Source organism: Alnus glutinosa, chromosome 5 (assembly GCF_958979055.1).
Source record: "Alnus glutinosa chromosome 5, dhAlnGlut1.1, whole genome shotgun sequence".
Taxonomy (NCBI): domain Eukaryota; kingdom Viridiplantae; phylum Streptophyta; class Magnoliopsida; order Fagales; family Betulaceae; genus Alnus; species Alnus glutinosa.
The window spans coordinates 21,141,838-21,156,715 of NC_084890.1; the positions used below are offsets into that span (position 1 = coordinate 21,141,838).

The 14,878-nt window shown below is 37.5% G+C and overlaps 2 protein-coding genes across 2 annotated transcripts; one reads left to right on the forward strand and one right to left on the reverse strand.

Moving 5' to 3' along the window:
• Positions 1–1,025: 1,025 nt before the first annotated feature.
• Positions 1,026–4,499, forward strand: LOC133867974 (MDIS1-interacting receptor like kinase 2-like). Its single transcript, XM_062304753.1, has 2 exons — positions 1,026–3,736; positions 4,015–4,499. Exons 1-2 carry the CDS (start codon positions 1,135–1,137, stop codon positions 4,302–4,304), a joined length of 2,892 nt encoding a protein of 963 aa, XP_062160737.1. The 5' UTR covers positions 1,026–1,134; the 3' UTR covers positions 4,305–4,499.
• A 6,055-nt stretch (positions 4,500–10,554) lies between these two features.
• Positions 10,555–13,965, reverse strand: LOC133869077 (putative germin-like protein 2-1). The gene is made up of 3 exons (XM_062306048.1): positions 13,724–13,965; positions 11,285–11,415; positions 10,555–11,118 (listed from the first exon to the last, which is right to left on the reverse strand). Exons 1-3 carry the CDS (start codon positions 13,963–13,965, stop codon positions 10,583–10,585), a joined length of 909 nt encoding a protein of 302 aa, XP_062162032.1. The 3' UTR covers positions 10,555–10,582.
• Between the last annotated feature and the right edge of the window lie 913 nt (positions 13,966–14,878).

The following is a 14,878-nucleotide window of genomic DNA, read 5'->3' on the forward strand; positions in this document are numbered from 1 at the left end:
ATGGCTCAGATTGTGCCCGTCCAATATTCAACAAGAATTGAACATTTATGTCTACAAGTTGGACTGTATCTCGATGTTTTGAATACAAATTGTATGTATAAATTGATGCTTTTCTATCCCAATATAAATTAATGCTTTGAATATATTCAGCTTTTGTAGCAATGGTTGATTTACTTCAACACTGAAAATTGGCAAAAGAGTACAAGAGTAAGATTGAATAACCATATATATGCTCTGCCCCTTGATGGGATCTTCAATTGCCAAACACATATGTTATTAATTAAAAGTAATAAAATAAATAAGAAGAAAAGCAAATAAATCTTTCACTAACTTCGAATACACAGCCTTTGCCTTTCCCTTCCAAATGCGTTTTTTTTTTTTTTTTTTTTTTTTTTTTCTTTAATCAAACTCTATGTTGCATAATAAAACACAGAGGCCGGGGATATTATGTAAAGGGGAAAGAACTCTCACAGATTTTAAAGTATTGATTAAATGATAAAATTTACCTTTTCTTATCGGCTTAAACTTTTTGGAACAAATGATGATTTAAAAATAGGCGCAACATCCTTAAAGTGTGCATATACATGGATGATAGGAAGCTCCATATTCTTGCAACATGTAAACTTTTTCCTTGTTAGTGGATATATTCTACACATTTTTCAGTCCATATCTGCAAAACAATAATGTTAGTTAATAGACTTTTATACGACTAACATAATTAGGACAATGTCACAGTAAAAATAAGCTTTTTATTTAATATATATATTTTTTTTACGAGTATCGATCCACTAGCTGATTTTCACTAAGATATTATCAAATTGTATGAAAGTTGTATAACAGTCTACTAAATAGTATTAATGGACTTTTTCACCTAAGATTGTTTCCTTTTTCTTTTTCTCTTTGGCAAGATGTTAACTTCTTTCAGGGGTCTTTGACTCAAGTCTCACTCTCGCACATACCCACGATTCTTCTGTTAATTATATTTGCGTGGAGTTTGCTTCGAGCAATCCCTTTCATACTGATTAAATAAACAGAAAATTCATTTTGTCTGCATGCAAGGTGCTTAAAGAGGAGGAGGAGCTAACTTTACGTGCCACCCCAGCCAGGAGCTAAACTTGTCCTGCAACCAGAGAAATGGCCTACCGTGGAAAATGTGTATTCCTTGCACTGCTGACTGTTTGTTGCCTGTTATCATCCAAACTTGAAGCAACGCCAAACTCCGAGGCCGAGGCTGAGGCTCTCCTCAGATGGAAAGAGACCCTTGAAAACCAAACATCTCTCCGGTCGTGGACATGGCCGGTACCGTTGAAGATCAACAAAAATGTCACAACAGGCCCATGCACGTGGTTCGGAATTGCTTGCAACATGGCCGGAAGTGTCACAGAAATAAACCTACCAAACGCCCAATTAAGAGGTAATCTTAGCAGCTTAGATTTCTCTTCCTTGCCAAACCTCATTAGCCTCAATCTCAATCACAGCATTATCACTGGTCCAATCCCATCCCAAATTGGTACACTCTCAAGACTGACCCACCTTAATCTCTCCATGAATTTTCTTTCTGGTAACCTTCCCCTTTCCCTCACGAACCTAACTAACCTTTCCTTGCTCTACCTCGGAAATAACTTGATAAGTGGAGAGCTAGACCCGCGTCTATTCACTAACTGGACAAGGCTTGAATACCTTGAGCTCCAAAACAACAATTTCACCGGAGTCCTGCCTCCAGAAATAGGCCTATTGACAAATTTGAAAGAGCTAGCTTTGATGGACAATCGTTTCAGTGGTTCAATTCCATTTGAAATAGGAAATTTGAAAAACTTGGATGTTTTGGCTTTAAGTGGAAACCATCTAACAGGTCCTATTCCTCCATCTCTTGGTAACCTTAGCAAATTAACTATATTGTTTTTACAGCAGAATAACCTGTCGGGCCCCTTCCCTCATGGTATTCTCAATGCTCAAAATCTTTCTGATTTGCGTTTGTTTATGAATCAGTTATCTGGTTCAGTACCTGAAGGATTAGCAAATCTCTCATCCCTAGAGACACTCAACCTTGGCGACAACAAATTCTCTGGTCACTTACCACCTCTCTGTCTAGGATCACGTCTTCAGATTTTCACCGCATCCTATAACAACTTCTCAGGTCCCATACCGAAAGGCTTAAGAAACTGCGAAAGCCTTATCCGCCTTTCAATAAAAAAAAACCAGCTCACAGGAATGTTAGACCAGGACTTGGGAGTATATCCAAATCTCAGCTACCTTGACTTGAGCTACAACAACTTGAACGGGGTGCTCTCACATAACTGGGTAGGGTGTAGAAAGTTGACATCCTTAAAACTCGCAGGCAATAAGATCACTGGTGAAATACCCAGTGAGTTTGGCGAATTGGATCAACTAGGGCAGCTGGACCTCTCTTCTAACCAAATTGTCGGTGAAATACCGAAGCAGTTGGGAAGATTATCGAATCTGATCTACCTGCAACTGAGAGACAACCATCTTTCAGGTCAGGTGCCACCTGAAATTGGTGGGCTTTCCCATCTGGAGGAGCTAGACTTCTCTGCCAATGGGCTGAGCGGACAAATCCCAGAACAATTTGGGGACTGCTCAAAGCTGCGCAATTTGAGCTTGAGCAAGAATTACTTTAATATGTCTATCCCAAATAAGATTGGCAATCTAGCCGGGCTGGGCTCATTAGATCTTCGTCAAAATGTACTCACTGGTGAAATACCTTTTCAGCTTGGGAATTTGATAATGTTAGAACACCTGAATCTCTCTCACAACAACCTCTCAGGTGCCATTCCCTCTTCGTTCAGGCAGATGACTGGCTTAACCACCATCGACTTATCATACAATGAACTGGAAGGTCCACTTCCTGATAATGAACTCTTTCGCCGTGCTCCTCTGAGTGCATTTAGTAAGAACAAAGATTTATGTGGAAAAGTACAAGGTTTGCGGCTCTGCAATGTTACATCACCGGAGAATGGTGCATCACCGGAGATTGGTGCTCAAAGCAAAGAGCGCAAAGTTTTTGTCATTGTTGGAACTTTGTTTGTAATATTGCTAGCAATTGCTTTTGTATTTTGGCGTTTTACTCTCTCCCGTAGAACAAAACTGAGAAGCAATGCGGAAGAAGGTAAACCATCAAATAATGGAAATCTATTCTCAATACTGAATTTTGATGGGAAGATTGTATATGAAGATATCATCAATGCCACCAATGGCTTCAACGACAACTATTGTATGGGGGTGGGTGGAAGTGGAAAAGTTTACAAAGCTGAGATGCCAACAGGACACGTACTAGCAATAAAGATAATCCAGTGCCTGGAAGGTGAAGAGATAGACAAGATCAAGACTTTCCAGAATGAGATTCGAGTATTAACAGAAATACGACATAGGAACATTGTTAAATTTTATGGATTCTGTTCCCAAGGGCCACACAAGTTCCTAGTTTATGACTACATTGAGCGGGGAAGCTTGGCTAGTATCCTAAGCAATGACAAAGAAGCCCAAGAACTGGGTTGGAGCAAACGGGTGGACATTGTCAGGGGCATAGCAAATGCTTTATCTTACATGCATAATGACTGCTCACCACCAATCATTCATCGGGACATATCGAGCAAAAATGTGCTTCTGAACAGTGAGTTTAAGGCGTGCGTCTCTGATTTCGGCACAGCAAGGATTATGAAGACGGATTCTAGTAATTGGACACTCGTTGCAGGCACATATGGTTATATAGCCCCTGGTACGCTTATTGTGCACTATCTTTTTTTTTCTTTTTATACTTTGTTAAAAAGTGAACGTTTCAGCAATTCAAATCAGTATAAAGATAGAAAATGATGGCAGCCAACTGCTGTTCTTTGAACTCTCTCCAATCATTGAAATTTAAACCACAAAAAATTAGATTCTGTATAACCCCTTAGGTTAGAAAAGTTGGGGAATCCAAGTAGACTTGTAAATTGGTAATTGTCATATATAAAGTGATCATGTTTTGAATGCTCTTCTCATTTGTCACTGTGGCAGAGCTAGCATACACAATGAGGGCTACTGAAAAATGTGATGTTTACAGCTTTGGTGTTTTGGCTCTTGAAGTGATAATGGGAGAACATCCAAAGGAGCTTCTTTCCTCCCTGAGAATCGGTGAGAAAAGCATCGAGGTAATGGAAGTGCTAGATCTGCGTCTCCCACCACCTGCTGTTCTTTTTGAGAAACAAGTGGCTTCTGTAGTGAAGCAAGCACTTTCCTGCTTAAGCATAAGACCAAATTCCAGGCCCACCATGCAATCGGTGTCTCAGGCAATCATGGAAGCTTAATGATGCAGATTGGTTTACAAGCAGAACAGTCGGAGAAAAAAAAAATTCATATCTTGTGATTTCGACATCAGATGGAGACAAGCTTTGTCTCTTTGGAGAACTTATTCAAAGGGCTACAAATTTGTATTTCTTAAAAATTTCATAATTCCAACGTTTACTAGGTGAAAGTTGTCTGTCGGTATTCTGTTTACCACATGGTGTTTTATTTCATTTTTATTATTATTATTATTATTGCTATTTTTGTAGGGTTTCGACTTTAGGCTTTATATAAACCTAATAATGACTGCATTTATTTTTTAACAGTTTTCTATCAAGAAATACTTCAGTGAGAGTTTTTCCTTGGTTTTCCTGTAATTCTTGAATTTTCTAGGATTATAGAAGTGTTGTGATTCTTGTGATTGTTGTTTTTGCGATCCACTATTAAATCCAACTCCTTATTTCTCATGGTACATAATCTATTCCATTTGGCTTTATGGCTACTAGGGTTGATTATCATTCCCGACGCTACAACCCATGGTAGTCATGGGTCTCTCTTGCGAATCCTCAACATCAAAGTCCATTCTTAAGCAATCAATACTGTCGCCGCGTCGCTTGTTCCTTACTTGTTAGTGCAGCACTGCATCACCTACGGATGTAGTTCTACGGGGACTCTTAAGGGTCAAGTACAATCACTACTCAACCATAGCACATGTAGAGGATGATAACAGTCATGCAATCTTAAAACAATGTGCTAGATGAACCAATGAAGGGTCATACCTGGCACTACTTTGGCCTTCTTAACTTTTGTTTTTGCTTTCCTTGGCGCGAGTGCATGAACTTGCGCTTGAGCTGATGGTTTTTGGCCTTAATGATATCAGCCTTTCTGCGGTGCTTCCTAAGGACAGTCCCTTACTAGGTGGCTTGTCTGGCCAAAACGATAACATGTTCCAGCTACAGCTCTACACTCCCCAATATGCGGCTTGCCACACCTGGAACATATTAGACTTGTAAGGTAATCCTTGTCCGACTTCAGACTGTTGTTGGAAGTGATCCTCCTTTCCAATTGTAAGCTTTGGAGTGACTTATACTTCCACAAATATTTTGTGACATTGCGGAGCTCTCCCTCTGCAATGGCGGGGACATTCACCAGCCTGAAGAAATCCTTGATTTCGAAGAGTGCCACTCTTTACTTGATTTGTGGATGGAGACCTTGAAATCTCTGCACCTTCCATTTCTCATCAGGAATTAAAGACACAGCAAACCTTGAAAGCTCTATGTATTTGGCAGCATAATGTTTTATTGTCATGTTGCCCTAGACCAAATCCTCAAACTCCCAAGCTCAAAACCGTCGTTGAGCCTAACGGAAAAACCGCTCATCGAACTCCTCAAACAGGGTCCAAGTGGTCATTAGTCAGATTCTAAAGAAATCTTTATCAAATTATGCTCACAATCTCCTAACCCTTTGCTAAACTCTCCCGTTAAGCGACTACACAACTCATTACTAGATTCATCAAAACTAGAACGTATCTTACTTTTAGATTGATCATAGCCTATGCTCTGGTATAGATTCCAACTCATAACCTTAGTCCTAGAGACTTAATCTCTAGATAGATCAATCCAAGGGTTCTCAGACATATTATTACCTCGCAACTGAAATTTTTTTGAATTTTCTACAAGACACTACTACTATTGCCTTAAAATATCGTGGCAGAAAACCTATAATAAATTTTTGCTTTCTTTTTGACATCATAAACTCACTAATAATATACAAACCAAAGCTTCTATTTCATAACATGAGGTTATTACAAACTTAAACCATAATAAAATGCGCCACATCCGGCATAAGTAAATACAACTAAACTAATTACACTAACTTATCTCAAGTCAGCCTTCAAAACTAGAGACCACCTGATTGCCTCAATAGTAGACCCCTAACCATGCATATGGATCTATGTCATTTGCCTCTTCAGCTAAGCCTGCAATATTTGTTTTGTATTGGATATTTTTGTTTGAATAATAATAAAAAGTGATTGATGTGATATAAAAAGTGCAAAAATTAGAATGTTTTGAAGTCGATTTTTTTAGGGAAAAATGAAGGTGGAGGCAAAAACCTTTGCCAAACAAGCCCTCTATCTTCTGTAATGAAAGCAGAAACTAATAAAGCATAAGCAGATATCAATTTCTTTTCCACATGTATATATCCCATACAATATATATATATATAAACAGTTATACTTCCTACAATATAAGCAGCAATTATCAAAACATAACTCAAATGGAACTCTAGCTAACATTTAACAGAATCAATTATAAGAGTTTAACCCCCTATTATGCAGAATAATAAGAGTTTAACACCCTCTTATCAGTGGATGCAAAAAAACATATATACTCAAATCTACTTTCTTTCCAACTAACTTCTTTTTCAAAATCCTTTTCTTTCAAAGACATGTAAAACACAGTTATAGCATATATGAACATATTAAATAATTGCAACAGCAGGAATCATTACTTCACATAAGACATATGCATTTATTAAAACAGTTGTAGCAAGGTCAGTAAGTTTGCACTTGCTTCGTTGGTGCAATGGTCTTGTTAATGACTCCTTCACACAGTCTAGTTTGCGTTAGTTAGGGGTCTCCTTTTTAACCTTACTATATAGATATTATTATTCTCTTATCGGTTTATTTAATTCCTTTACTTCTTTACCTTGTTTCCTAATCCACACTAAGCTCACCCATTTCCAATTTCCTTGACCCTAACAAAAACTTAAGCTCACTAACAAACCTCACAAGCTAGTGTCACTATAACAAAATCTTCCTAACACAAAACCACCATAACTGGCCATACACAAACCAAACATCAAAACCCATATCAAAATCAACTCAACTATACTCCAATAATCAATCTGCAATCCACCTTTAAATATCAAGATCAATTCCTCATCAAGCCACTCTCATATCTTCAAATTAAAAGCCAATAGAAACCTAACACAAGCACAACTCAAAATCTCTTAAAAGCAACACACATACACCCACGGCCATCAATGGACCAAACTCCAACATTCAAAACACTAAACCACCGTAATACCATATTCCCAAAACAAGCACAAACTCTCAATCAAAACACCCAATCGGAAATCATCATCAAAACAATATTAACCTATTCATTATATGCTCCAAATCACCACAAGATACCTACACGGCTAGGAGGAGCAAAAATCCATCTCCATCCATTCGGCCATAATACAAGAGTTCAACCAAAAACCACCTTCGAAACAATTCCAGCCAAGGATGCCCCAACAGATTCAACAACACCAAGAAAAAACCCATTAGCAACCCACAGGGCTAGAGCTCCCACCATCAACAATTCACTCCAAAATATTAAACACCCATTTGGTAAGAGCTCAAAACAATCAAGAAATTAATACCAGAGGAAAATCTTCCCCACACCATTTTCGGTCAAGCCAACACAACCCATAAATTTCCCCATAAAATCAATCTACTTCAACCCACAGTCCACAACCACTCAGCCACCAAAATCAAAGCCAAAGTATCAATCAGAATTCCACATACCCAATATCATACGAAACTATACCCCAAAATCGACCTACAACCCCATTCGGCCATCACTTACAAAAACAGGGGAAAACAACTCCAATAAACATTCTCTACCCACCAGTGCCTCCAACCCAAACCAAATCACCATAAAAAACGAACCCAAGAACAAAAGCCCCAAAATGTTGACAGAAACTAAACCTAAGAAAATCCTACCAAATTGACATGATTTTCGTGGGTTATAAGTAGTGGGTACAACTAAATTGTAAAGGGAAGCTCGATACTTACCTTTTCTTGCTTCCAATGGCTTCACCATCTTCACCACTGTGCGCCACTTCTATCTCGGCCTAGCCTCTCTCTCTCTCTCTCTCGCTCTCTTCCTGTCTCTCTTGGTGTCTCGTGTTGCAGCAAACCGAAGGGGGAAAGGGGATGACCGGTGGGTTTCCTGTGACGATAGAAAACAGGGGATGGGGGAAGGGTGTCTTGGCGGGAAATTAGCCAAATCAGTTGGGTTTCTTCATATGCACATTTTTCACACAACAAACTACTTAACGTCTTAACCTCGTTATTTTGAGATAGCATATACAAATTATTTATTGGAATTTGAAAGAATTTAAGTAGATAATTTTGAGATATCATTTATAAAACCAAATAAAAATTGGACAGTTCAATCACTTATCCAATCAGATAGATCTCATAAGTGGTCTCTCACAATTACCTACTTAAAATATTTTTAATTTGAGAGAATCTTAATTTATTTGGAGAACTCATTAGGAGTATTGGATCTAGTGCTCATTCGCTGTATTGGTGGTTTGAGCACTAAAGTTGATGAGATGGCGTATTCTCTTTGAGGATTTCATGGACAAGGAAAGAAGGTGGTTGAAGGAAGCTATGCAAAGCACAAAGAGTCCGACAAACACCAACGCAATATAACTTTTGAGGTTAGAGATTTGGTTTTGACTGTACTCACACGTGATCATTTCTTTGTTGGTGAGTATAATAAATTACGGAAGAAGAATATTGGCCTTATTTCATTTTATAATAGATCAATGGTAAATGAGTACAGACTACGTCTTCCAAGTCACTTGAAGATCTTTAACGTGTTCAACGTAAAGCACTTAACTTCATATTTTGTTGATGCTAGTGGAGACGGTGTGAACTCAAGGACGAGTTCTTCCAAACTAGAGAAACGGACACAAGGATCAACAAATGGCGTTGAAATCACGCATACGACCTCAATTCAAAAAGCTCTTTCGAGCGTGTACATTGTGGTTACCAAGCATAATTCGATGAGAACCATTTTAAGGCCCAAAATCCTTTGTTTTTATCTCCGAATCACTATATTCATTTTTTTTTTTCATTTTAGAAAGTATTTAGGGTTAAATACTCCATTAATACATGAGTTTTAAGCGTTTTTAAATTTAATACCCGAGTTTTCATTTGTATTATAGGTGGTACCTAAGTTAGGAGTAAAAACACATTTAGTACCTCTATTAGATTTTCCATTCAAATTTTAACGGCTTGCCACGTGTAAACTGCTAAGATTAACACGTGGTACTATATAAAAAAAATAAAAAAACTTAAAAAAATAATAAATTTAAAAAAAAATTGAAAAAAAGGCCACCCCCATTTTCTTTTCTTTTTTCAATTTTTATTTTATTTTTTTAAAAATTTATTATTTTAAAATTTTTAATTATTATTTTAAAATTTTTTTTTTATTTTTTTTTATTTTCTGTATAGTACCACATGTCAACCTCAGCAGTTGACACATGTCAAGCAGTTAAAATTAAGACAAAAAAATCTAACAGAGGTACCAAATGAGTTTTTATCCCTAATTCAGTTACCATCTATGATATAAATGAAAACTCTGGTACTAAATTTAAAAACGCTTAAAACTCTGGTACCAATGAAATATTTAACCCAAATATTTATGTTATCAGTTTAGTAGTGATTTTTATTACTAGACCTCATTCTATATTGCACTAGAGTTCAATTCATTTTCAGCGGTGTTATATTACTTTCACACAATTAATAACTCTTAAAAAGACTACATAAAATAATGATTTGATCATTCAAGTAAGCATGATTATAAAATGAATAGGGTTAATTTCACATAAGGGTACCGAATTATCCGACGTTTTGATGAAAGGGTACCGAACTATCATTTCTCTCGAATCGGAGTATTAAACTATCAAAAATCATCAAATAAGGGTATTTCGCCAACTTTAAACGTTATATCCTAATGGAATATCCAAAATAGCCATAAGGGCAATTGCAGACAGGTTGATGGTCCTCATTCCCTATTTCCACCCCTAGCCTTTTCTATTATTTTATTTTTATCCCCATAAGGGCAAAATGGAAAACTTGTCAACACCGGACAATATGAAGAACTAAAACTCAACTTGTTCAACGAACAAACCAGCAATTCTGCAACCCAGCAAAAACATAGCACATAGCAAACCAACAAATGACCAATTATCAGAAACATCTCACCTCCCCAGAATCTTCAATGGTGAAACAATTCCCTATTTCAACGTCATGCAATCAACTCTGAAGCTTTTCATTTTTAAAAAATAGACAATAATTAGGATAAAAACAATTTGATGCGTAAAACAATATTACGGAAATTAATCCTCACACTGTTCTGACAAAGAAAAAGAAAAAGAAAACAAAAAAGCAAACGAACGAACCAACATTAATATACGTTATACATCTTTCTTCTTCCAGTTGTCCTTCATTGCTTGTCTAGAACTTAGTTTTGATGTAATCGACAACGTCCTTATTAACTTGGAAAGCCTTCACGAGAATGTCACTTGCAATTTCTGGTTTAGACCCAAACACCGCATTCGCAATTGTGATGACACCAGGGTTCTGACTGCTCAGAGCTGCAATGGCAACGGCCTTTGTAGTTCCAACATTTCTCTGGTAGTGGACGAGACCAATGGGGAATACGAACACGTCACCCTTCTGCAGAACCTTTGTGATGTGGAGGTTTTCGGGGTTGGACGTGACAAAACCAACTTGAAGGCTACCTTCCAGCACTGCTAAAATTTCAGACGCACGAGGATGCGTGTGGGGAGGGTTGATACCCCACGGCTCATAATCGACGCGGGCCAAGGCGATGCCAAGAGTGTTTAGCCCTGGAACTTGGGCTGCAGTCACCGGTGTCACCTTCGATCCAAATGGATTTGATGTGTTGCCTGCTGTCTCGAGTCCACTGAAGAAGAAGTCATCGGCTTGAACCAGCTTGGGATCCTTGCAGGCCAAACCATTCACTACAACTGCCATATATACATGCATAAAGAGGATTCATGTCATTAGCAATGAAGAAGAGACACATCTTTTGCCACTGAAACGCAGAATGTAAAAGCACACGAGCGTAGAAGAAACGTATGAAAAAGAAAATTAGTAAAGAAAGTACTTGAGGAACGTTCTGTAATTAAGTACCTGGACTTGTCTTCTCTGCAACGCAGAAATCTTGAAGAGGGCTTTGGTCAGATGCCAAGCTAGCAATAACCGACAAAGCTACAAGTGCTAACAAGAGAATATTGTTAGAAATATTCAACATATTACTTAAACTAACATGTGCAACGAAAACGAATAAAACAGGATTCAGGCTCACCTCTAGTCATATTTGCTCAAGTGTTTCCACGATCCATCTGAAGAACAAGAAAAGATTATTTGAGGGATCTTCTAACCTATGCCTATGACTGTATTGCCGTATTGATGGTGTACATAGCCTATTAATTTATAGGCTAGGTCAAGGACCCTTAAATATGGTAAGTACCGTATTGTTCCTCTCATTAAGAAAACAATATTATTAATTGATTTTAAATCAATTAAACGATTCCATTACGGTAATCTAAATTAATTAAATTACTTAACCGTAATACCGTATATTATATTTATAATAAATATAATAAACACTGTATATGTGGCATATAGGCCATATATGGAGACAAATATCTAACAAATATTGCTAGCAGCCATTTTCAGAGTTGTATGCGTTGATAGGAGGAAAAAGAATTACAAGTTGAATACAAGTTTCAAGTAATGGAGTCTAAGAGTTGTGGAGAAAGATTTATGCAGTGTCCTATATATATACAGGGAGAGCTTGCAATAGAGCAAGGCTCTGTACACCGAAGATCGAAGCTCGCCGGCCGTCTATTTACTGAACAAGTCTTCCAAATTTATTGTCCAGGTCTTACAGACCGCGTTTGGAGGCGGCAACTTAAGTGCTTATGCTATCAGATTTTGCATGCTTCCTTAATCTTCTAGTGCCGGCCGGTACATAGGATATATAATGATTATTCAGCTTTCACTCTCTGGCTATCTTTGACCAAATCATAGTGGAATGACGGATGGATTATCCAAATTGGTTTGTATAATCTCTTTCTCTATTAAAAATCTACTTCATTTGATTTACACCATCCCATTTGTGTCGTCTTCTGTTCGTAACATTCTTGTGTGTCGATCTCTAATGTCTATCGTAAATGAACTGTGGCCTCTCATAAAAACAATTTACCCTTAATGTGTACCAAACCATATACATATTAAACAATAAATCCCTAAACTTACAGTACATAATCTTATTTATCTCGACTTTCGTCTTGTTTTTAACTTTCAATTATTTAATTCAATTATATTTTAGAATGTGTCTTGTTATACACTCCGTTTTCTTCTCTCTAGACTTTGGCCAAATTAAACTGAGTCTTTTCCTTTTATTTCATAATTACTGATAGGTTGTCTGCATTTGGAAGATACTAATTAACCTCAAAGCCTCATGAATGAAATAACAAAAGCTAAAAGAATATTTGATTTATTTTTTTTTTTTTTAAAAAAAACAATTTTGTTCACATGCTTAATCTTTAAAAAGAGTTAAAACGCACATAGTTGACTAACAACGAAAAACTTTCTTTCAAAATATTGAGATATATATCAAAATGTTTTTTTTCTTTCTGCTCACTTATGGGTTGAGACCTGAGCGATATTTTTATTTATCTCAAGAGGTGACGTTCGGAACGAGCCTTCCAACAAATCCATTTTTTGTCCCCAATTCCTCCATTACAACGAAAAAGTAAAACATAATTTTTTTTTTCGATTAGGGACGAAAAGGGTCTCTAGACTCGAGTTCTTTAATGTGGTTTTTTTCTACATGCCAAGGATGGGTCAATATTATTGACGACTTAAAAAAAGAAGAAGAGTGATTGCTGCACAACAGTTGTGCAACTGTTGTGCACCTTTCTAAAGCCATTGGGTGGGTCCCACCACATGGGACCCACCCATGTCTTTAGTCTCCTGCACAACTATTGTGTAGGAGACATTATCCTAAAAAAAATGATTTGTTCTATAGGTTTATTAGTTCGCTGGAAGGCATTTTTCGGTATTTGCTCAAAACCTATTTTGATCATTGGTGATTAAGTTTATTTGAACTGTTTAAGAGAATAAAAGTTTCCAATTTAAATGTAAAACGGGATGTAAATATATGGTATAGCAAGTTGAAATTGTTTGCACTTTTGCTTAAGAGGATCGATACCTCACGTCTCCAAATATTTTTACTTTCCTCCATCTTATTACTAAATATTATGGGGAAACTTTACAAAAGGGTATCAAACTATCGCGCTTTTTCAATCAAAGGTACCGATGTAGTAAAATGTTCAATTGAGTGTATGAATTTTGTCAAAACCGTGCAATGCAGGGTATTCCGCCAGCCTCCGTTCTAAATCAATGACGGAACCCAAAACACGTGCGTTTCACGTGATTTTTTAAGTGAAACTTCCGATTACGCCCCTCACTCCTTCGCTAACGTTGTCCGCTTTGTTTGTTATTTTCTTGGCCCTGTTGGGAGCTAGACAAACCAAAGGACACCAAATCTCAGTGAATTACCGGAACTCACAAATTTCATGACGGTGAGCATTATGCCTAGGTGCTCGGCCATGCATCCTCATCCCATATGCAAGCGCTTCGCGGTCGTCACGTCCGTCAAAGAAGGACACCTCACTGGTCGACGAGAATTCCGACCAAGCACTGGGCCAGTCGAAGACACGCTCATTCACCGCATGGAAAGAGCTTCCTAGAGACCATGCAGAGGATGACAACGCATGGAGAAACACTAACAATAGTTTCATTGTTAGTGTTTTTAACATTATTTTTTTTTTAACAGGCATGGACTCCTACTTGTTGCTACTAGCGTGGATGATATGCGTGCATGAAGGTGGTGCCCATGCAGTGTGCAAGTCCGGCTTATATTCTTGTTTCTTTCCGGCAAGTCTAGAGCTTGGTTGATGCAAACGTTAAAGGAAAACTTGTTCCTAACAAATCCTTCCCAGATTCGGGTAAAACTAGTATTGTTGATTTTTACAATCTTACCATCTCCGGTCTCCCCTTTCAAAGCCCTTGTAGGTGGTGACAAAGGGTGCATGAAGCAGTTAACAAAAAGAGAAGAAAAAAAAAAAAATCCTCTGTTTTGGAACATAAAAACAGAGTTGAATAGAGACAATCCTCCTCCTTCCTTTGCTGCTTGGTGGAGTGAAAGGAATTAATACTAGGCTAGGAGAAAACATAGGATTTTTTGTTCTACCTTTGTTTTTATGTTCCAAAATAGAGGATTATTTGCTTGGTTTTTTTTTTTTTCCTTTCCTTTTAGTTTTTTTTTTTCTTCTCTTTTTGTTAACTGCTTGATGGGCGTGTACAGCTTCATTTCCTTTTGTTTCTTCCGATAAAGGTTGGACGCACTGAGGCCAAGCTTACCTCTACTACTCATTGGAGCTAGCATAAGAAATCTTCCGTTGAAGCATATCCTACACCCGATACAGAAAATGACAGGGAATTTGGTAAGGGGATAGAAGCATATCCTGCACCTGATATGTCAAAGCAGCTTGAAGCCCTGCAACTTGCGCGTAAGATTGGTGCATGATAATGGCAGCCTTTAGAATTGATGGGAGTAATTGGGACAAAGAAGCTAAACATTCACTGAAGCTAGCAAACATGAATGACCCTTTTGTTTGATTTAGAACTTGCATTTATCCGGAAAAATTTAAT